This window comes from Pleurodeles waltl, chromosome 3_1 (genome assembly GCF_031143425.1).
Source record: "Pleurodeles waltl isolate 20211129_DDA chromosome 3_1, aPleWal1.hap1.20221129, whole genome shotgun sequence".
NCBI lineage: Eukaryota > Metazoa > Chordata > Amphibia > Caudata > Salamandridae > Pleurodeles > Pleurodeles waltl.
Genome location: NC_090440.1, coordinates 278335921 through 278359499, shown reverse-complemented (window position 1 = coordinate 278359499; position 23579 = coordinate 278335921). Strand labels below are relative to the sequence as shown.

The 23579-nt window shown below is 43.1% G+C and overlaps 1 protein-coding gene across 1 annotated transcript in view; it reads right to left on the bottom strand.

The window, feature by feature from the left end:
- Positions 1-210: 210 nt before the first annotated feature.
- Positions 211-23579, bottom strand: part of ENTREP2 (endosomal transmembrane epsin interactor 2) — a 1414698-nt gene continuing 1391329 nt past the window's right edge. Inside the window, exons 11-12 of the mRNA XM_069222382.1 lie at positions 16566-16897; positions 211-1254 (exon numbers count right to left, since the gene is read on the bottom strand). Coding sequence (XP_069078483.1) covers positions 1069-1254; positions 16566-16897 — 518 coding nt within the window. The 3' untranslated portion in view covers positions 211-1068. The remainder of the gene's footprint in view (positions 1255-16565; positions 16898-23579) is intronic.

The window sequence follows — 23579 nt, the reverse complement described above, 5'->3', positions numbered from 1 at the left end:
CAAAAGAAAAAAAGAAAAATTAACTTGTATATTTATTGTCCTTTTTGGTATTTTCAAGGGTGAGGGCAGAATAGACTGTTAATACTTAGTGTATCGCTTCGTTTCCCTTTCCATTTAAATTTGCAATCAAGGTATCAAATGAATCAACGTGACCTTTATCGATCAGCTCCTGCGGTTCCATGCAAAACTAAGGAAGTACAGTCAAGATGTAAATAAAAAAGGTTCTTTAATGATGCACTTGTCTGCCCTTCACCCTAGTGAAACACTCCTCACCTTACCTAAATTAGAGCAGCATTCTAATACGAGAGTGCATAATACACTGGGAGGAACAATCTTTGTCATACATGGGAACCACTACAAAGGCCAGAGAGACCTGGATACATTATACAATGTCATTGAGAAATACCACCTAGGAATTCAATCCACGATGTTTGAAGATAAAATCTTCAGTAGCTCATCTGCAAGTAGCAGTTTTATTTCTCACATTCTGAAAAAGAGGAACTATTATGCTTTAAATACCACATTTGCCTTTGCTATTGGATGGTACGTTCTCGCCCTCTACACTTCGATAAAACTCATTTATTGACCAGAAATAAGCTTCTGAACCAGCTCAAGCCAATGTGCAATCAATCACATCATTTCAAAAACATATTTTAATTAAAACACTGATCATAATCATAACACTTTGAGGTACATTCATGTAATACAACTTTTAGTTGTACAATGTTTCATCTTACTTTGTGAAGTGCTTCAAGAAATATACATTGCAGCAGCAACTGAATAATTATTAAAAACAAATAAATTAAATCTGCCTTGCTTGTAAAAGGGTTTTAGTTCCAAGTTACAGCGTCATCTTTTTGTTTTTGCAAATCTTGGTTGACATTCACAGAAGCACTATCCTTCTGCTGAACAATATAATATTGACGTCAACAAGGAAGACGCTTTTGCTTGTTCATTTTAATCTGGCCAAATGCCAAAATGTTAATAAGTTCATCACCGGTGTAACCGTTTTTGCACACACCTGTGCATTCTAGTATGCAGGAAGGAGCTTTTCTTCCATTTTAATCATCAAAGGATGGTCTCCCGACAAACACTAACTAAACTGTGCGGTCTGTCCCGTTCTAGACTCTGTGTTAAGCTTGTCCTTCGTGGGAAGACTACTGGGGAACTCAAAGCCCCACAGCTCTGAAGGTGAAGGTCTTCCTGCAATCTCTTCCTAGAGGTGTTCGCATTCTGTTGGGAGGTTGTAAACACCTGCAAATAGAGGATGAACAAAAGAACAAAATATTTTCAATGTGGATTTTGCCAGTTGAAGTTTGTAATTTTATCATTTATTTAAAGGAAACGTCATTATTAAGCTTAGGTAGGGTCAACAATAATGCATAGTTTTAGTGTTTTCCCTTTGCAATTATATATTATTTGCCTTTAGAAAAACAAATATAAAAATGTATCTTCCTATAACAATCTCACACATTTCATTGTAAACGGGATTGGACATTTCAGAACAACCTTTGCCCTGTGGTGGCATGTAAAGCTACAAAATAAAAATACATATAGCATAATAAAATGACTCAACATGTACACAACAGAAACAAGATCATGAAAAAAAGAAATCTCATAAAAATGTTTGCCTTCAATCGTATTAGCATTTACTTAATTGATCTATTATTACGTGGATTGAAACAGGTTCTTAATTTGTTATAAAATATATATATATATATAATTATATATATATATATATAACATAGTGGCGGTCGTCACTAGGTAGTTATAGTTAAGACATGGGGCATATTTAAGAGCCCCTAGTGCTACCAGAGTGTCTCTTTTCGTGATTCTTCAGTGGGGCTAAGCACTGCTCCATATTTACAAGGAGGTGTACTGCAACTTTTTTGTAAATATGGGCCCCTCCGACGCAGTTTTCTGCATCAGAGGGGAGTGCAATGGGTGTTGCTGTGGGCGTTCCACCACAACACCCATTACTTTTGACGCTGCCTCCGATTTACGAGTAAAGAAACACAAATGATGGACAGAATGCAGAACCAATCAAACATTCACCCCCAGTCACAGACCTGAGTTTAATCCATCGTTCTTTTGCCACCCCTGTTTGGGCCCAGTCATATGAAAATCAGTCATGACCCTGTTCCCCATGGGAGTAGTCCAGCCTGAACTGCCAGGCCAGGTCCTTCCTGGACCGGAAACAAGCATCCTGGGACCGGTTTCAGGGTATCACCCTTCATCAGCCAGACTAGCTTGAATCTAGTGGCACAGTGAGCCCGGGACCCACATCTGGGCATACCCGCCGCACTTATGGCAACAAAAGCAAAGAAGCACAAATGATGGACAGAATGCAGAACCAATCAAACATTCACCCTGAGTCACAGATATGGGTTTAATCCATTAATTCTTTTGCTCACCATGCCACCCCAGTTTGGGTCCAGCCATATGCAAATCAGTCTTGACCCTGTTCCCCATGGGAGCAGTCCAGCCGAAACTGCATTCTGCAGTACACATAGAAGAAGAAAAATGCCACGGACAATTGTTTACATGCAGGAAGGTGTCCTTAAACAATCATTCTAAATTGTGCTTTGGTACTTCTATGTGTGCTGTGTTTTGCAGCACACATAGAAGTGGCAAATCGTCATTATAGATTATGTGCAGGAAGGGGCACCTTCCTGCACATGAACAATCTATCCCCTCAACGCAGAAACCCTTGCACTACGGTGCAAGGATGCCTGCGTTGGCCCTAGGCAGCCTAATTCAGTGCCATCGCAGGGGAAAATGCAAGGGTACGCCTTATTCTTCTTAATACTGGCACTGGCGCTGCTATTTTTGGCACTTTCTGGGCCATAGTTTCTATAGAAAAAGCATTTTTTGTTTTACTCATAACTTTGGAGCTGTTTAATTAATCTTCCCGAAATGTAAAACAAATAAAAAAAATACGACACCCACTCCAGCTGCTGTCTGCAAAGTTTTGAGGTGATCCATCAAGCAGGAGCTGAGAAAAAAGGGGGGTCCCAAACCACTTTTTCCCTATGCAGTTTCATAGGGATTTTGAACAGGAATAGCGGCCGAATCACTGGATGGATTTACACCAAATTTGGCAGAAAGGTAGCCCTTTGTCCAGAAAATGCCCTTTCTGTTATTTGACATAAATGCATTTAGTAGATTTTAAGAAATTAAAGAAAAAAATAAATTGTATATATAGGGATGCGAAGGCTCCGCGAACCCTCCGATCTGATTGACTGCCAGCACATCACCAAGGTTTGGCAGCCATCTTGGGACTCGGCTTCAGCTGAGTCCCAGAAAAAAAAGAAAAAAAAAAGGGCCAGGATAGGGACACCCTGACCTCTTAGCTCTGGTGCTGGGGTCCCCCGAGCAAAAATGCATTTTGTTTTTTAAATTTTCACCAAGAGTAGCAGTGGATCCGCAGATCTGGGCAAAAATGAAAAAAAAAAAAAAAGGATGGGCTCCCGCGCTTGTTTTGTAAACAGCCCCCTGGTGGGCAAGGTTAGGGGGGCATTGGAAAAGGAGGAGGCAAACAGGGCCCTCCTCCTAGGGCCTAGATTAGCCCCAGGGACCCACCACCTCCCCAGGTCAAAGTGTTTATTTAAAATTGGGAGGGGCCCATATGGCCACCCCAAAAGCCCCGGACAGCCACCTCCCCAGGGTTAAATTCACAATGAATGAAGCTTATGCAGCCCCCCTTCAACCCCAGGGACTGCCACCTCCCCGGGACTGAAGACATTGTGTATGCTGGTGGCTGCATGCCACCATCCCCCCCGGGAATGCCACCCTCCCCGGGGCTAAAGACATTGGCCCTCACTATGACTTTAGCAGTCTATTTTGTAGACCGCTGAAGTCACCTCCGCCATATGACTGCCAGTGTTGACGGTCTTCAGATTGCCATATTGTGGCTGCAGGCTGCTCTCCGCCACTATATGGCGGGGAAGCAGCCAGCAGCCATACTGGTAGTCGGCGGTCTGGTGGAGCTTGCTCCGTCGCCACCGCCACATCACCACAACCCTGCCCGCTGCATTACAATATTGTAGATGACGTGGGGGTGTTGTGTTGGTGGAGCGCTGGCGGCGGAGCAAGCTCCATGTACCCCTTTCCCTCCCGGATGACCACAGCGACCACCAGGTAAGGTGATTGTCCGATAGGGGGGGTGTTGAGTGTTGTGTGCGTGAATGGGGGGGTGTGTGTGTGTGAATGGAGGGGGTAGGTGGTATTGTGTGTGTTTGTGTGGATGTGTGCAAGTGTGTGTGTGCTTTTGTGAATGCCTATATGTGGGGGTGGTGGGGGTGTCGTGGCCATGTGTGCATGTGTGTGTGAATGATTGAGCATGGATGTTTGCATGGATGTATGTGAGTGTGGTGTGTGCATGCATGGATGGGGCAGGGTGGTCAGAACAGGGATGGGGTGGAGGGGTCAGAACGGGCATCAGGGGTGTGGGGGTGGTGCTGCTTGGGGGGTGGAGGACATTTGATGGGGTTGAGGGTCCTGCATGGGGGGGGTTGGGGAGTCCTGGTGTGGAGACAGGAATGAGTATTCCTGTCACCAGTATCCTTACCGCCAGGGATTTCGTGGCCCAATTATTTTGTTTTGGTCCGATTTGCGGATCCGCAGACTCACTGATAGATACCGGATTCGCGTATCCACTTGAGGTTTCGCGAATCTAGAAAAAATTGAAAGAAAAAAAACATCCACTGTATCCATATTCATGCTTGGGTTTGGGTGCATGCAGGAGGGTTGGCTGTCAGGCCTGGCCTGTGACCAAACCCTGCTGCACACGGCCAAAGCCTGTGTGCAGCAATGCTTATATTCATGTTTGTGCGTGCTAAAAAATGCATAGAAATTTCCTGAAAAAACAAAGGTTACAGGGACAATATTTTTAGGCTCTGAATTTACTCGCACAAAACCTTAGAAATTCAGCAGTTATAGTTAGAGTTTTTTCAAGTAAGTATAACTTGCACCCTAAGGTAACTACAACTTACGCAGCTACTTACTCCACACTTTATATCACTGATGACACCTTCTATGGCATCTTTGATGTTATCACTGCAACATATGCAATAAAATTATTGCCCAGAAAACTGTGCATGGTAAGGGCGTGAATTACAGTTGCCTTTGGGCATGAGTCAAAAAAAATTGAAATCGTGCATGCTAATTCATTTAGCTACTGTCTTGAAAGTTTTGTGGTGATCCATCAAGTAGGGGGTCAAGAAAGACAGGGCCCCTAAACAGGTTTTCCCCATGCAATTTTCTATAGGGATTTTGAACATGACTACAAGCTAAACTGCTGAACAAAATTACACCACATTTGGCAGAAAGGTAGAGCTTGGTCAATAATTATCTTTTTTTGTTATTTGGTGTAAATCGGTACAGTAGTTTTTGAGATATTTAAAGAAAAAAATAAAGATTTCTAGAGCTGCAGATCCTCCGCGGATCTGACACATCTCATTCTGAGATCTGATTGGCTGCCAACACTCCAACCAGAAAGACGGACTCTGAGTTCCGGAACAAAAGTTAGAAAAGAGAAGGGAGCAGGATTGTAATACCCTGACCCGCTGGCCTACTGGTGGGACCCCGCCGGGGCCATAGAGCATTTCTTAGGTAAGTTGTACGATGAAAATCACAGAGGATCTGTAAATCCATGTGATCATTTAAAAAAAAAACAAGCAAGGCCTCCCGCCCTTGTTTAAACCCAGCCCCTGGGTGGGCCATTTCCCTGGGACAATTTTTAATTAATATTTTGAGGGGGGGGCACACGCTGCCCCCCTCCCTTTGGGCAATCTTGGCCACCACCTCCACGGGGCAGGCTGAAAATATGGTGGAGGAGGGCTGCACACCAAAGGCTGTTTACGGCCCGAGAACCACGACCTTCCCAGTGATGGGCCTTTAAATGAAGAGGGGGCCCATGGACCCCCCTCATGGGCACATTTTATGCCCTGGGGCTGATATCTCCCCAGGTGCCATGGAAAAACTGAGTAGAGGGAGGGGCTGCCTTGCCCCGAAGACCACCACCTCCCTGGGGCTTTGGATAATTTCTAAGTGGAGGGCAGCTGTGCTGCCCCCCTCCTGGGCCAATTTTGGCTCCAGGGACTCCTCCACAGGGCTAGCCATAATTGCCCCTGGGGACCGCCACCCTCCAAGGGTCGACTTCCTATGTCCCGAAGTGCCCACCCTCGGTTTGCAGTTATTCGCTCCCTCGCCACACATTGCTACTTACCTCACATATTACATCAGTAATGACATCTTCTGTGACATCATTGATAATATAACTGAAACATTTGCACTAGAAATAGGGACAAGAAATCTGTGCATGGCGTGGCACGAGTTATAGTTACCTTAAATCACGAGATAATGTCTTGAAATAAGTATAACTATAACTGTTGAATTTAAATGGTTTTGTGTGAGTATATATATATAAATTTATATATATATATATATGTAAAATAAGTGCAGGTGCCCAAAACCTTTCTAAGGAGACAGTCACCAACTTCAAGCAACTCTCTCCACTGGCACAGGCCACTTGCTCCATCGACAGAGCCTGCTTTCACCAGTAGCACTGCTCTTTTTCACCCCATAGCACGATCTGCTAATTTCTTGGACTGTCCCCAACAGCTGGAATCAGCAGGTGAATGAAGTAAGTGAACTCAACATCCTAAAGTTGGACTTGGAGACTATCCTTTCCATGAGGAGCATTTATAAAAATTCAGTAAAAACAGTGCATTGAAAATCCTGCTTTCCATTCACAATTCCAAAAAAAAACATGGCCTCTTAAATAGTACTCTGCAAGGAAACTCATAATAATTTGCCAGTACATTCATTTGTATGCATAAAGTTTGCCATTCAACAGAAGATATCTTATCTTGAGAGGATGGTAAATGACTCTTACACTTTTGAGTAACTTCACTATGTTTTGCTATTCACAAAATCCGAGTGTAAGGTTACTCCAAATTCTGAGTACATTAAATGTGTAAGTTACCTTTGTGAGTAGCTACTGTCATGTGTGAAGAGCCTCCATGCTCTTCAATTTGGACTATTTGGTGGTAACATGTTAGTACACATTTCAAGTAAATTTACACTCATATTTTGTGAATAGTCAAAAAGTATTAAACTTGCTTAAGAGTGTAAATTACTCAAACGCGAAAGTTACTTTTGTGAACCAGGCCCTACATTTGTAGATTCACTACAAGTAGATTTACTACTTTATGTTATTCAGCATTTAAGAGTGTAAAGTTATTCAACAGTGTGGATGTACATGTGCACGCCCCCTGAAATAGCAAATATCTCCAAATGATAAAGTATAGGGAAAAGTTTACAAGTTTATTAAACTCTTAAAAATTAAGGAAAATATTTTTATCTGGAATGTTAATACTAATTATTTGATATATTTATTTTGAATGTAGTATACTATAATAAAATGTCACAGTAATAACTTAATTCAAACAAATGTAACTGATGTAAATATTAAACTAAAATGATGTTTCTGAAGTTTGAATTAAAAAAAGAATTGCATCTAAAGAAAATATTTTTTATTGTATATTAACATCATTAAAAATAATGTTTAGAATTAATTGAAAGTCATTTAATTAGACATTATTGTTACATTCATTGTTATAATTTAGAACGGTATTAAAATATTTAAAAAATAATACATATGTCTTATTAATAGATGATTTTAACATTAAATAATTGATTTTTTAAATAATGTAAACCAGTGGTTCCCAACCTTTTGACTCCCGAGGACCCCCACCGAATCACTGTTGAAAGCCGGGGACCCCCAAGCAATTTGTACAATTTAAATTTCAAGAATTAAAACAGTAATTTTCAAAAAATACACAAACAAGAACCCACCAAACAAATACTTAAATTACTAAAGATATAATTATTTTATTTTGAAAATATGCACAAAAATCAAAAGATTTTAATGGGAAGGTCGATACTGCATCTCGATGACTAACTTTTCAATATTTGGTTTTATGTAGGGAAGCAGAATCCTCTGGTCAGATTCTACATTTCCCAAGCCATTTGTTTCTATTTTTAGGTACATAAGAGCTGAGAAGCTTTTTCACATATAAATGTGGTGGGGAAAGGAAGTAAAACCATAAGGGCCTCTCTTCTCTTCATAACCTCTCTGTCACATGTAATTCATTTGTTTAATAGCACCTCTCATACCACTGTAGGGTGTTGGAGCGCTTTACAGTGGACTACAAAGTGTAGTATTCACGTCATTTATACTGGTAGGCATTTTGTAAGCGTGCTTAGTTTGGAGATGTGCAAACTCGGGATTCAGAACATAACACTGTGGTTAGCATTGACTTTAATAATAAGAATGTATGCCTATGCAAGCAAACATTTGTTGACATAAATTGCTAATTTCTGCCAGGCAGGTTGCATGCAGCTCTTTGACCGCAGTTCATAGCTCTTTGTGCTACATCACGATTGTAATTTATGAAATGCACAGTGACAAAATAATCTGTCACAAAAGCAGTAACCCACTGTGCCGTGCACATAAAATATTGTTCTTTGCATAATGTACGTTCTTTGCAGCAGGCATGTTAACCCTCTGCGCTACCTTAGATGAGTCAGAACTATCGCTAGTCAAACCTCCCATCTCTCTCCTGCAGGAACATTAATCATATGAGTTCTCTTTACCTTTTTATTTTTTGCGTGAAAGTTGGTGGATGAATTTGAAGTGCTTTTTAAACTGCTGCATAAATAAAGTAATGAATAGAAAAACACGCTCGTGTTTCTGGGAGGCCCCAGCTGGAGAGGTGTCTTCCTGCCAACTCAGGCCTGCGGACCCCCTGGGAATGTGTCACGGACCCCTGGGGGTCCGCGGACCACAGGTTGGGAACCACTGATGTAAACAATTGTATTTATTTTAACATCACTTCCTTTGGGGTCTTAATATAAATCCCTACTTCCAATATTTTCTATGGGAAGGTGTTGCAATACTGGTGTTTGGCAATGTGTGGTGCTGGACTTCCTCGATTTGCAACTGTTTTGGGTCCTTCGTGGCTGTCGTAACTATATAAGGATTGTTTGTGAAGAGCAATGGGCTTGGTTATTTTGTAGGGGAGTGCACATTCTTCCCTAAAACCATCTCTACACTCTAAACCAATCCATGTTCATTCTCTAACCTCTCCCCTTTAGTAGTATGCGCCATATTCCAGCAACTCCCACATTTATTACTACAACATATACATACATGTGCAGAGATCTCTGCAGTCGGAGTAAAGATCTCTGCATACAAAAGATAGAAGAGGTGGAGGCATAGACCTCCCCCGTAGATATGTGAATAGCATTTTATAGTGCATCAGTAATACTACTGTAATAATACTAGTCATACTATAAGTTGCTGTTTGTGATTAGGCCTGTTGGTGTCTGCTTCCTTGGCTTTCGGTCACACGAAAAGGCCAAGAACACAACCCACTGGGGTACACAATCCTTCTGCCTCCCAGTAAGCCCCTTACAACAATGTATCACTTCTAAAAATTCCCACATTATAAGACACAACATTGCCATATCAACAGCCTATGCATGAGGAAGACCTTGTCAAATATATCTTATTGACCTCCCTAGGGGTATAGTAAGTCAGATGTGTAAAACTGAACTGGCTGTGTTGACGCAGGACTCACTAAATGGGTTTAGTACATTCAAAAAACACATTTACTGGTCCAAACCCCTGTGACTTACCGAACTGCAGGGTTTATGACTAGTAAATGTGTTTGTATCTCTAACCCGTAGTCTCTTAGCTGGAAGCATAGTTTAGATTTTGGAATCTGAATTCCGCCTGGAGATGGGACTATAAGAGGTATGTCTATGGGGGGTGGTAAGAAGCAAAGCCTCCCATGTTGCATCAGTGAGGCTTCTCTTCACTAACGTGGTGGAGTATATTTGCACTAGTCGCAGGGGATATATGTCGGAGTAGGCTAGGTACAAATCCACATGTAGGCCGTGTAAGCCAAGAGGCAATTTCCCTAATAGTTTCCTATTAACCTCTATACTCACTTGGATCACTGTGTCCAATCATCTGTCATGTTCAGTATAGTAGACTACAAATGTGTCATTAAACTGTGCCATTTATTTTAGTATTGGCAAATATAATTTCTCCCCTATCACATTTTTGTGCTATCGGTGAGCCCCTTTGTTCAAGTTTCATTAGCATTGCAAGTAATTAAGAGTCCCTCAGAGTACAACGTTTGTGATATTTTTCTCTCTTTAGGATGGGCTGTTAAACTTCAACAAAGATGTAGATTCGTTGAGAGTTTTGTTCAAATATCTCACTAGAGAAGGGCAGCAACAACAGGGAAGAGAGAGGGAAAACACAGGAGTGCTTGCTGTCTCAGGTCTGTAACAGCCTGAGGCGGAATAGCATTTTACTGCAAATAAGCCTAATAACCCACTATTAGAGGGTGTAGGTTAGGGAGTAAGTTAATTGAGTGCGAGAAAGACGCAGAGATAAGTATACAGTATGACTTTATGAATGTTCTTTTATAAACAACCACAGACCCCGTAAAACCAGCCAGCTTACCTGAATCTTGGACAAGCGGTGCAGTTATGATAGGAGAGGTCTATATAAATACAATTGTTGCTCCCCAGCATGCCCACATATTGTGGACCAAAGATCATAAGAAGGTGGCCTTGCTCCGAAAACAACTTACCCCAAACAGGGGTGAGTGCGCACAAGGTAAAGAGTAAGGGTCTAATTATGGGTTTAGGAGCCATTTATCACACCTGATGAATACCAATACCAGGGGACTACCTTATGAATCGCATGCAATAAATAACACCTATGACGAGTTGTTGGTGAATAACATGTGGATTTTGGTATTTAACACACCAAAATCCACATGATATGGTAAATACTATATGCTTTCCCCCTGTTATATTTCTCAGGGTCGACCTGCGGAAATGTAACAAAGATTGAGTTATTTAACACATCTGATAATTATCACGTGTTAAATACCTTCAAACTCATAATGGCAAAGCATGAGTGAACAGAGATTTATGCACAGGTTGGAACTATCTATGCCACTCATAATTAGGCCCAAAAGGGGTTATGCAGGAGAACCATAGAAGGGAACAATTACAAATGTGTGGGATGCAGTATCAAATGAACTAATTGTACAAAATGGAGAATCCATGAAACTATGAATCATTGCCAGGCAAGGAATCTTGTGTGTACTGTAACTGTTGAATCTCTATCAACCCAGAAGGGTCCTGAAGCCAAGATGTTCCCACTCTGAAAAGTGATTAGCCATTGCCCAGTATCCCAAATCTGCCATTTCATTCTCTGTTGGAGTTCCCTGATTCTGAAATTCATATGAGGGGTCATAGGTTCAGTATTTAGGTGCTGCCCTTTGAGTTCTAAGACTGAACTATTGACATGGAGATGCTGGGGCAGTGTGGATTTATTGATCAACAATACCATTGAGTTAATACAGTTGCCTAATGGCCTCCTTGGTTCCACCTTGAAGATTTTCTAATGAAATAATACATCAGAAGTGGTGCCCTCTTTTCCCTAAAGTAATGTTGTACGGAGTCTCTCCAGAACTCACAAAAGGCTCAAGACCTCATTTACAAGGCCTAGGTGCCAATGTTGCATCATTTTGTTTGACACAGCGGTGGTGCTGGGCGTCAGTTTGTAAACCCTTGCGTCACATTATACCTGCACCAGGTATCATATATGCAAGGTAGGCATTCCCAGGCAAGAAGCAATGCAGAACTGACACAGTGAAATTTACAAAATTTCACTGCATCATTCTGCAACTTCATTGCTTCAAAATTTTAACGTCTGCTCAGAGTAGGCATTAAACTGACGCAGGGCTTTTGTCGGTGGGAGCCTTCCTCGCATTGCTGGAGTAGGGTTGTTCTTTTACGCTAGTCCAGCAATACATCAGTTTCGTGCCACAGATGCATCAGAATTTCTCACACATCTGTGAAAATGTGCACCAAGGAGCTCGGTATAGTAAAATACAGCACACCCAAGGCGTAATTAGGGAATAGTTGAGCAGCACAAGAAATCTGACACATCGGGCCAATGTGTCAGTTTCTTGTAAATGAGGCCTGCAATCTTGAACATGACAAAATCCAGCTGAGTCCTATCCAACTGTTCAGTCTGTGTGACACTGCCTTGTAGACATGGAACACAGTTCTTAATCTAATCTGACATTTATGTTATACATCAGGGAGTAGAATGAATATTATTGAATTATAGCATCAAGCAGTCACCATTGGTCTGCTCATCCATCACATGCTTAGCACCATAATCATTTCAATAATTTTATAAAACAGCTTGGCGTGAAAGCAGTCTAAGTCAGTTTACAAGAAATAGTTGTAGTCACCACTGAGCATCATTTGGATGTGAGCCATCTTGCAAGTCAAATATAAATGGCAGCATTGAAGGCATACTTCTCTCCGTTAGGAGCTTAGGTGCTGCCTGTTAGAATTGGGGTTTCTGGTTGGCTTGGGTATGCACCTATGCCAGGCAGATCCCACCACTCTAGTCTGGGCAAGTCAGATACACACCAAAGATAACCTGATAACCTGTGCTCACCCTCTGGTAGGTTGGCGCAGAGCAGTCAGGCTTATCATCAGAGGCAATGTGTGAAGTGATTGCGTAACACATTCACACAGCAACTCCCACATTTATTACTACAACATATACATACATGTGCAGAGATCTCTGCAGTCGGAGTAAAGATCTCTGCATACAAAAGATAGAAGAGGTGGATACAATATGGGGGGTTATTAGCAGTGCATGGTGATGATGTGAGTTATAGAAACTTAAGACATGAGTTTGAGATATTTGACATAACTATAACTGGCCAATTTAAGTTTTTTTTTTCTTTAAATCAGTGTGCTACAAGGGTCCTTTAACCTTTTTTTCAGTGACTTTGGTGTACGTTGGGTGCAGGACCTGGCTGCAACTAACCACAGGGGGCTTTGCACTTCACTTGAAGAGTATAGAAATCCAGCCAACAGGGCTTTAAAAACATATGGTAAGCTCTCCTGGGGTCATGGATTTAATGACACAAGAGACTTACCATTTGTTTAAATGTTTCTGAGGGACTGCTGCACTTCCTGCAGCCTTCTACAACATTAAAAAAATGCTTGATAGTGCCTCAACCCCTACCTCTTCTAGGATGCACACCATGCTGAAAAAATATGCTTAAAAGCCCTTGCAGGGCATTATGGGACTCTACTTGCAAGAAGCAGTGAATAATAGGTGAGCAGCAGGAGAAGCCACTCATTTATTATTTTTTTAAATTATTTTTTGGCTGTCCCGGGCCCATCAAGGACATCAATATACTTGTTTCTACAGGGTCATCTGTGGGGAGGCTACTGGTTCCACTGCCAGCACCCATCCTTGGTGCCAACGTTAGTTGGAAATTCTTTTGTTTATTTCCCTTTATAGGCCCCAGGGACACCATCTCCTAAGTTTTTACGGGAAGGGGGGCATGCTGTGCCCGAACCTGGCCTTTACAGACCCCAGGGACCCCATCCCCATGCTGGTATCATTTTTTGAGGTGGGAGAGTGCAGCAGGTATTTTTCTATGCACCCACCAGGTGGAAGCAATCGCTGTTTCCCATCCGCAAGAGCAGAGACAATGAAACAAATGGGTGCTACCACCCAGAGGGAGCATTTTTTCAGCTCCTGTCTTGTGGGAATTAGGCCTGGGAGGAGTTCACAGATTCCGACTCCATGGAATTCCGCAGAGTTGAATAAAAACTCTGTGGAATTTCGCATAGGCGAAGTTCTGTGACCCGCAGAGTCCTGAATGCGGCAGATCTCGGAAGCGCTAAGCAGGGACAGGCCTGGTTAGCCAGGCCCGACCCTGCTTAGCGCTTCCAAGATCGGGCGCATTCAGGAGAGGGCTGTAGGCAGTGAAAGCTGCTGTTTCAGATCTTTTGTGCACCAGCCTGGCCTGTGTGAACTGTACACAGTCGGTACACAAGAGGCCTGAAACAGCAGCTTTTGCTGCCTATGGCCCTGGTCTGAATTCAGGCCAGGGCCATAGGCAGCGAAATCTGCCAGGCCTGTTGTGCACCTGCCTGCCTCCATGGGCAGTGCACACGGGACAGACCAGTACACAAGAGGCCTGAAACGTCAGCTTTCAATGCCTACGGCCCTGGCCTGAATTCAGCAAAAGCTGCTGTTACAGTCCTTCTTTGTGTACCAGTGTGCACAAAAAAAAAAAAAGAAGAGACAAGGATTTACCTGGGTCTTCCAGAGGATCCTCTCTCCTTGTTGTCCTACGTCGAGTCTGCAGTGGCTGCCTCCTTCTGGCTTCTTGCCTACTCTCGGGCTCCGGTGTACACTGCACGGTGCAAGCGCAGACTGTCTGCATTTGCGCTGTGCAGCCCATACCTCGGCTGCAGTACTCACTGGGTGAGCTCTGCTGGCAGAGCAAGTGGAGTTTTTGGACTAACTCAGTTCCAAGAACTCCATTAGCTCTGCCAGCAGGGTGGAGCTCCCTGCACACCTCTAGTGGGAATGCATTTTTTTTTTCCCCAGCCTGTGCTTCCAGGAGTAGGCTCACCAGGACTCATTTTGAGCCGGCCTTGGGGGATGGGGTCCCAAGGCCCTTTAAAGGCTCAGAAAGGGGGGCCTCATGTCCCCCTGCCCCTATTGGAAATAGTGGCCGTTGGAGAATCGGTCCCCAGGGGCCTTACAGGGCTTGGCGAGGGGACAGCCCACCTTGTCCCCTTTTTAAAAATACTTTCTGCTCTTTGGAATGGTGTACCAGGGGGCTTTGTAGGCTTAGGGAGGGGGCATGCCCCCTTAGATTTAGTTTTGAATCTTCCCTGTGCGATGAGGTCCCTGGAGCTTTTGCCCACTCCCCATTCACTTAACCACGGTCCCAACGGATGGGGTTCCTGTGGCCTCCTGAAGGCTTATGGAGGTAGCCACATGCCCCCTCCCCTAAAATGTCTAAATTTGGCACATCCTGTGTCCTGGCCTACCCAGAAGGTGTTTTTCTTTCTAAAATTCTGCTGTAGGTTTGCAGATACACCTCAAACCTGTTGCAAAATTTAGAGAAAACATTTTTAGCCCAGGGTGGGTCCCTTTGGGACTCCCCCTCTCTCCCTCCTCAGCAGGCCTCGAGAGAAGGGTATGCCTACACTGTTCTCTTGTATCTTGTTTTACCTTTTTTCAGGGCTTGGGACGGGTCTCGAGTTCTAAGATGGCTGCCGCAACATTTGATGTAATGGCAGCCAATCATATCTCATCTTGAGATCTCTTATCTCTGCAGATCCTCTGCAATGTGATATGTACAAAGTTTTTGTGGCCTGATTTCTCAAAAAATACTGAACAGATTTACACCAAATCACAAATATCACACTTTCTGAACCAAGATCTTGCTTTCTGCCAAATTTTGGTGTAAATCTGTTCAGCAGTTTTTGCTGTAATGCTGTTCAATTTTCCTATGGTAAAATGAACTGACAAAATGTGTTTTGGAACTCCCACACCTTTTTCTCAGCTCCCGCTTGATGGACCACCCAAAACTTTCCAGGAAGGAGCTGAGGTAATGATATTTTCTGGGGAAACTTATATGAAGATTCATTAAATGGTGCCAAAGTTATAAGGAAACTAAAAAATGACTTCTCTACAGAAACGTGGTCCTAACTACAACTACCCAGTGGTGACCGCCACTGGGTGATATGCATAAAACAACATTTTTGACAGAAGTTCGCAGCACTCCACTCCGTGAGGAAATTTTAATGTCCAGGTCGGCAAAGACCAATACATTTTGACCCAATATGGGTCCTTCTCAAGGTGGTCAAAATTACAAATAGGGATGTCATATATATGTTTTGCACTGCATGAGTGCAAATACACATTTATAGAGCACATATGGTCCTAAATCTAAATGTAATTAATTTATCTAGCTAGTGGTTATCTTGAAAATGACATAGATCCGTCCTACCTGGACCTACATTGGATCCCTTGGTGTTATGATTTCCACTGTGGACATAGGGGGTTATTCTAACTTTGGAGGAGTGTTAATCTGTCCCAAAAGTGACGGTAAAGTGACGGATATACCACCAGACGTATTACGAGTTCCATAGGATATAATGGACTCGTAATACGGCTGGTGGTAAATCCGTCACTTTTCCGTCACTTTTGGGACGGATTAACACCTCCTCCAAAGTTTGAATAACCCCCTTAGTTCTTTACATTTTGGATAAAAAGCAAATAAATCAATAAATCAGTTAAATCTCCAGCGTACCTATGCTTTAAGCATTACTAGAAAATAATGCAGAAAGAATACACAAAGCAAGTAAATCCTTAGTTCTAAGGGACCAAGCAGAACCCCATCTCCAAATGTCCTGATAATAGAAACTTAAGCATACATTTGACTGCAGATATGTTATCAAGATATGCAGTGACTCTTCTGCAGAGATTTAAAAAACTTGGCGTCAGTGACACTGAATGAATTGCATATCTGCTGTTTGCAAATAATAGTACTAAAACTGTCACCCACTTCAGTTAGGGAAGCTCCGTATTTCTAAGCATAAGAATAAACACTTAATAAGACGTACAATACCTGGTCTAGTATGTTGGCACTAAAGATGGCTTCTTCCATGTGTCTTTCATCAGATTTTATGACAGATTTTATGCTGTTCACTACATGCCGCACTTCAGGAGGGAGGCTGCAATTTGAATGTTCCAAAAATTTAGCAACCAATATTTTTGTGTCTTTGTAGGCTTTAAGATCCACTAAGGAGTGAGGCCGGTCTTTGGATACATTTTGTAAGACTTTTGGCTTTAACTGCAGATTACTTTTCCTTGTATCTTTTTGTCTTCCAGTTGAGAAAAAATTGCATACGGTTTCCTGACAAGCGGAGGCTGTCGTAGTATGAGGACTGGGAAATTGAGCTATAAACAAAAGGGAAGAAATATCGTAAAATAAGTCACTCCTACGAAACAAAGCAAAGGCGAAATGAAAAATAAACGGAATGGTACTTTAAAAAGCGTTACTTAATTTCTGCAAAGGGTTAACGCAATTTGTCAGTGAAAACGTCTTATCAGAAGCACACTGTATATTAAAAGAGAGATGGAGAAACAGAGTGACAGAGAGAGAGAGATGGGTATATAAAGAATATATGCGCAGGTGAAGGAAAGAGGCGAACCAGCAGCTCAATTTCCCAACCTCATCTCAGGTCACGGGTTAGTAATCCTGCAGTGAGTTTAAGAATCTCATTATGAACACGTCACCTCTCGGTGAACTTTGTGAAGAATGGCTGTCATGACTGCCCTTGACATTAGGACCTGCTATGCAGCGACCTCTGCCCACCAATAAGAATCGTTCTTTCAACATCTTGGCCTGACGCTACCCTCATTCAAAAAGACTTATAATTTCGCTGTTTTAAAACTCTCACGCCTGTTTAGGGTGAGGTGCTGTAATGAGGACATCCTGATGCTGTTTGGGAAGAGGGAGAATTGTTATCTCTACACATGCCCTGCTAAACCACACCTAAATAAAAACAATTCTACCGACAAGATACCTGCACTAACAGCCTCGACTTCGATCACATGCTATTCTCCAGATAGCAGTACTATCAGAGCGACTACAAGGCGAGTATTGGGCGAAGGTGAAATTGCGCAAAGCTGCAGAGTAAATGTGTGACCTTCGGAAAGTCATAGTGTGAGCGACAATGCAAGTGCTAGAGTGGAACGAGTGTACCCAATGCGTCAATACGTTACAGTGAGGTTCAAACCATTACAGCAGCAGTCCGTGAACTTGTCGTTTTGACAGAATGGGACCACAAACCCTGCGATAATTTGAAGTAAGTGTTTCAAATTCATGGCCTTCCCCTAGGGAATGTGCTAGATTAATCTCATCCTTGTCACACAATGCTGCACAGAGAGTCACTTTGAAGAATGGGAGTTGCCAGCTCTGAAAGCCAGCAGTTCCCCCTGGCTGATGACTAACGTCAAAAAAGCTACATTTTATGACATTGTAACAACCATTTCTGCATCTGGTCATGCTCATGGTATTTGGCCACATGACGTAATACAATATTTCAAACATCTGTTTTTTTACCTGAGGATTGCATATCTGAGCGAGAGGCCACCGCTAAAGCTAAGCCCAAATTACTGATATTTCACGTAATGCAGCGCACCATCGACATTTGATGAGTTGCATTGCACGAGGGGAGAAACTCAGGGCAGTGTTACATCTACAAACCTCGATCTACTGTTAGTGCTATGCTCGGCGTTCGCACACAAACCATGGCACAAACAAAAGTGTTCTGTCTTTTGTAAGAGATGTATTGGAAGCGTACACTTCCAGTACAAATTCCCATGTGGAGACAACTGCAGAAGGGTCTCACTCGCTGGATGTGCATTGCAGAACACATGGAATGCATCATATTTTTTGGAAATCAGCACGTTCCCCTTTGTTACTACTTCTAGTAGGTGTTAATTTTTGGCACAAAGTCAGGACAGGCTGCATTGGCTAATCGGAATTTGCATGAAACCCTACAGGTTTCTGCACTGATCCACCCCTAGTCAAGCCCTGACTCAAAGTGGGAAAAGTGCATTTGCTGCTGAGAAAAATGTGCTTTATCGCTGGAAAGTCACTGCTGCACCTCTTTTGTCATTCTGTGTCATGATAGCGCTGTCTCAGAACCTTAGTAAATCTGTGCCTAAAAGTAATCAAAGTGCAACAAGTCATTAAAAACTGAAGTGACAACATAGTGGGGCAAATCAATTTGTTACTACTAAAATGGAAGGCCTTCCAAGGTAGCAGCTTCCTCTATTTCCCACACAATTCTGGAAACCAGATCGAATAGGAGGCATGGTGGCTGCAGGCAGTGCAATTTCACTGAAATGTCTACGACCCCATGGAAGCATAACGAAGGCAAGTGCTGCCTAAAAATGTATCTCTAGTATTCTCTGAGGCAGTAGGGCCCAAAGGAATCAGATAAATGGTGGGTGCTGCTTTGAGCACCTAGCCCACCTCTTTCACCATCACTTGGCCTCCAATGTGCCACATGACTACACAGGTGCACAGTTAAATGACGTAATTAGGTAGGGTGCAAAATACTCTATCGGTTTGTCTATAGGGTTGGAGTACGTTGGCAACACAAGATGACTAAACATTCACCCCTGACATCTGCAGTGATCTGAAGATGACAAATTTGAATACTAGAAAGACAGACTCAGCTTTGCATCCTTTCAAGGGTGTACAAATGTGATGGTGTTTACCTTTGTATATTTGTACGCTTTTGGCTCCATCATGAGATCCCAAGGGCTATACTGCTTCAAGCCCTTGATAATTTTGGTCATAGAGACATTGCACCTGAAATTCCTAGTAGAGCTGCAGAGGCTGTGGGCTGCTGCTTCTAGGAGCAGAAGAAACTCTCCCCAGCCAAAGTGAAAAGGACAGGAGCGTAGCTGCAGGAGGGGTGTTTGGGGTGTCGCACACCCTAATAAGTGTATCTTGTGATAGATAGTTGGGTGCAGGTGCAGGATACGCAAGCCTCTATCTTTGCCATTCCCTGTACAGGTGCAAGGACAGCCTTTTTTTACATTCAAGGCCAAAACGGTTGTTCCTAACTCCTGTGCTGAAGCCACTTTACTTTCATCTAAAGCCAAACACACCTGAGAGGGAAAGCATACTAAGATGAGGATGCTGAAGTTACAACATTTGTGGGTGTACTGGCCATTGTGTTCTGCTACAGAGGTGAATTTGCGCAGAGGACCAAGTTTAAAAAGAAACTGCTATATGCTAAGTTGCTGGAGTTCTGTTGGGTACCAGCCTAAGGGATCAAGTTGCTGGTGGGCTTTTCACACTTTCGGTGTTAGCACTTAGCAAAGTGATCAGTTCCACTGGTTCTTGTAATTTATCTGCAGCATCACCAGCTTTCTTTGTCCATAAACCTTTCTGTACACTGCAGGCACAGGGCAGAAGTTCCATACTGGGCAGTGTGAGTGGTACATTGTTATCAGCCCGGAAAACTACAGCTTTCGTTGTGCCAAGACATTCTTTTCTCTTCATCCTCAGAAGAGACATTTGTCAGAGACAATCAGGCTTCAATGGCTACACCTTATACCACTGGGGATGATCTAGAGACTACTGCCACAGGACCTGATAAAAGTTTTGGACCTAGAGAGTCAAATAAAAAATTGGGTACATTTCTCTCCAGTTTTCAGGCAGGCAGGAATAATTCAGTGGAGGAAGCAGGTGAGTGATTTTATCTTCATCTCTTCTTCTGCTTTTGTCCCATAGTAGTAGGTTATGTAAGATCATTTAAAGGGTAAAAACAGCGAGCGAGGGATGATGGTAACTGCATGCGTCAAATTAAACTTTCAAGGCAGTTTCTTTTGAAATTTTGCAGAATTGTGACCCATTTCCTATTGTATAGGTGTGTTGTGGTGAAGGCTATCCTAAATTCACTTTCACCATAGAAATCCCCAAAGCAGTATACAACAAGTGATAGATGGAAAGCTTGAAATAATGTCAGCTACTAGTAATTACTCTGTGAGGCATCACAGGCCATCGTTATGTGTCACCTAAGTTTGGACCCATCCATATGCAAATCAGCCTTGATTCTGCTCCAATGGGACCCTTCCAGCCTGAACTGCCAGGCCACAACCTCCTTGAACTGGAACACAAGCAACTCAGGACACAGGGCTCAACAGCCAGGTATAGCTTCTGTCGTCCAAAGGCCTGCCCTTAAACCGACCAATGATAAGGATATCTCTACCTTTGTGCCCACATTGGTAGTAGCCCACATTCTGCTTTTGGCTTCCTATATAAGGGTCTGGGTTCTTGGCCGAAACAAAACATGCATTATTGTGACTACTCACAAACAGATACGACGTGAGTCCCTCCTCCTTCTTTCTTGAGTTTATGATTTAGCATTTAAAGCTCAACCGGTGACTCTATGAGCCTAATGTGGCAATGTATGTAAATGACAGAAGGCAGCCAGCAATGTGGATATTCTCTTGCCGAGCACTGCACAGTAAGTCAAATTCATAATTCAAATCGGGAAAATTGTAGGGGTAATCAAAATGTGATAATTCCATTGATTTCATCATACTGCATTGCCTAGAATAACTTAAAATGTTTTACACATTGGATGTGTGCTGTACAGTCCAGCACACATGCAATGCGGGAAAAGTTAGATGAAATAAAAGCACTTCAGCTTTTTAATGTCTGCTTTCAAGTGGTGTTATTTTTTTGTGCAAAACCCTATCCACTAATGTTAGTAGATAGCGTTTTATATTAAAAAAACATGGGAGAATGCATGGCAACCCATACTTTCAGGGAAGTTTATGAAGCAAATACACTGCAAAATGTTTTGTAAACTGGGCCTTGGTGTTGCTATCATTTTGTCTCAGATGTTACTGAACAGGGATTTTAATCCATGTTTGACAATCAAATAGTTTCTACTAGTTGGCTCCAACAACCATGTAGCTCCAAACAAACATGTTAAACATTGGGTTTCAGTGGTAATGTGTTTCTGTTACCCCACTTCAGCTTCTATCAATTAACATCTAGAAGTAAATAAACCTTTTGGGGGATACATGGGCAAACTTAGGGCCTGATTTAAAGTTTGGGGACAGGTCCTCCCTTAGAAACATGACCGATATTGTGCCCAACTTATTACAAGTATATTAAGAATGAATCTGTTCACCAAACTATAAGGCCCCAATTTCTTTTAATGTCTCCTACCAGAAAGTAGCTTGTTGGTTGACTGTGGTGGAAATTCTGCTCAAGCAACAGCCACAATCCCTGTCATGGTGAACCACTAAATTCACTAAATTGACCTGTGTTTAACTCTCTGGTAACGTTTCAAAAAAGCAGTCAGGCTTAACTTAGAGGCAATGTGTAAAGAAGTTATGCAGCACACAACAGTAATAAAGCAGAAACAGAACACAAGAAAAATTCCACACCAATTTAGAAGAATAGAGTAAAGTGTAATATATTATTTGACACAAAAATGACAAAAATCCAATCAATAGAACCAGAGTTATACATTTTTTAAGTTTAAGATAAAAACGAATGCCTAAAAGATCATCAAAGCACCAACCACCAACATCTAGTAGTGCGAGACCGGGTCAAAGTCAAAAATATGTCTTACTTCGATGATGCATGGGTCAGATACATGAAATAGATTGGGCCCGGGTGGTGCTTACCTTCAAACTTAGAAGAAATGTAATGGAAAAAATGACTGGGAAGGTAAACATCAATGGGGCAGGAAGGCAGTATCTGAGGAAGAGGCATCATCATGGGGGAGCTGCTGGAGGAAGACACAGTGAACATTTCTAAGTTCTGGCTTAGTCTCTTTTGTGAGAATCTAAAATCTCCAAGGGGGTGACGTTGGAAGCTGGAGCTGATGAGGGCTCCATGAGACCAATAACCCCTTTTGCGAAGAGCCGCTGAACAGGATCTGCTGCTGCAGAGAAATAGCAGGAGATACCTCGAAATCAAGCTGATTGGCGATGCACCTCAGGCCGATTGATGAGCAGGAAGGTCCCATTCGCCTCTCAGTTCTCAGAGCACGTATTAGCCAAAAATGTTTGAAGTCCCACATTTTGGATTCTGGCTATCTGAGCACCTTTAGAACAACTTTTAAGGGTCCAGGACTGGAGAGACACGACTTGGAGGATCAGGACACACTCAGCCTTGGTCCAAGTGCAGGTTCAAGATGGTTGGAGCCTTTCAGGTGCAGCAAAGCACTATTCTGAAGTACACAAGATGCTGCAACAATAGGCAGTCCTCTGAGAGTCCTTCTGCAGGTCCAGAAAGTGAATTGAGTGGGTCTGAGGGTCCTATTTGCCTTCTTTGAAGTAGGACACATTTCTAAAGATTTTCCTTTTGGAGTTTCCTGCCTCACCTGACCTGGTTCCAGCCTGTGCACAACAACAATGAGGTAGTGTTGAGGTTTGTGTGTGAAGGCAGGGCAAAGCCAGCTGATTTTCATGTGGGGCTGTGCCCATCTCTGCCCCACCAACCTACAAGTGATAGTCCATCCAGGAACACATAAAGGGGGTGATTCTAACCCTGGCGGTCGGTGTTAAAGCGGCGGCCAACCCGCCAACAGGCTGGCGGTTAAAAATATGGGATTCTGACCCTGGCGGGAACCGCAAACTCAGACAGCCACTTTAACACTCCGAACGCCACGGCGGTACAAACAAACAGCGCGGCGGTCACCGCCAACAGAAAGGCGGCAGCCAATGTACCGCCCACACTATTCCAACTCACCAATCTGCCACCTTTTCCGGGGCGGGAGCACCGCCGATAAAAACACGGCGGAAACAGACTACGGACGGGAAAACGCTCACCACTACGCACTCCAGGAGGAAGGAGGACAGCATGGAACCCGAATTAAACATCCTACCTGCTCTCGTCTACCTTCTCATCTACCACGAGTACGAAGTCCGGCGCAGACGACAACGGTGAGTACTGCACCTACGACACACGGGAGGGGGAGGACGAAAGGTTACGGGCACACACATATGCACCCCCCCCCCCCAACTATGTACACACCAATGCAGAGCAACAAGTCACAGTGACACCACCCAAACACCCCTGAAAAATGCTAGG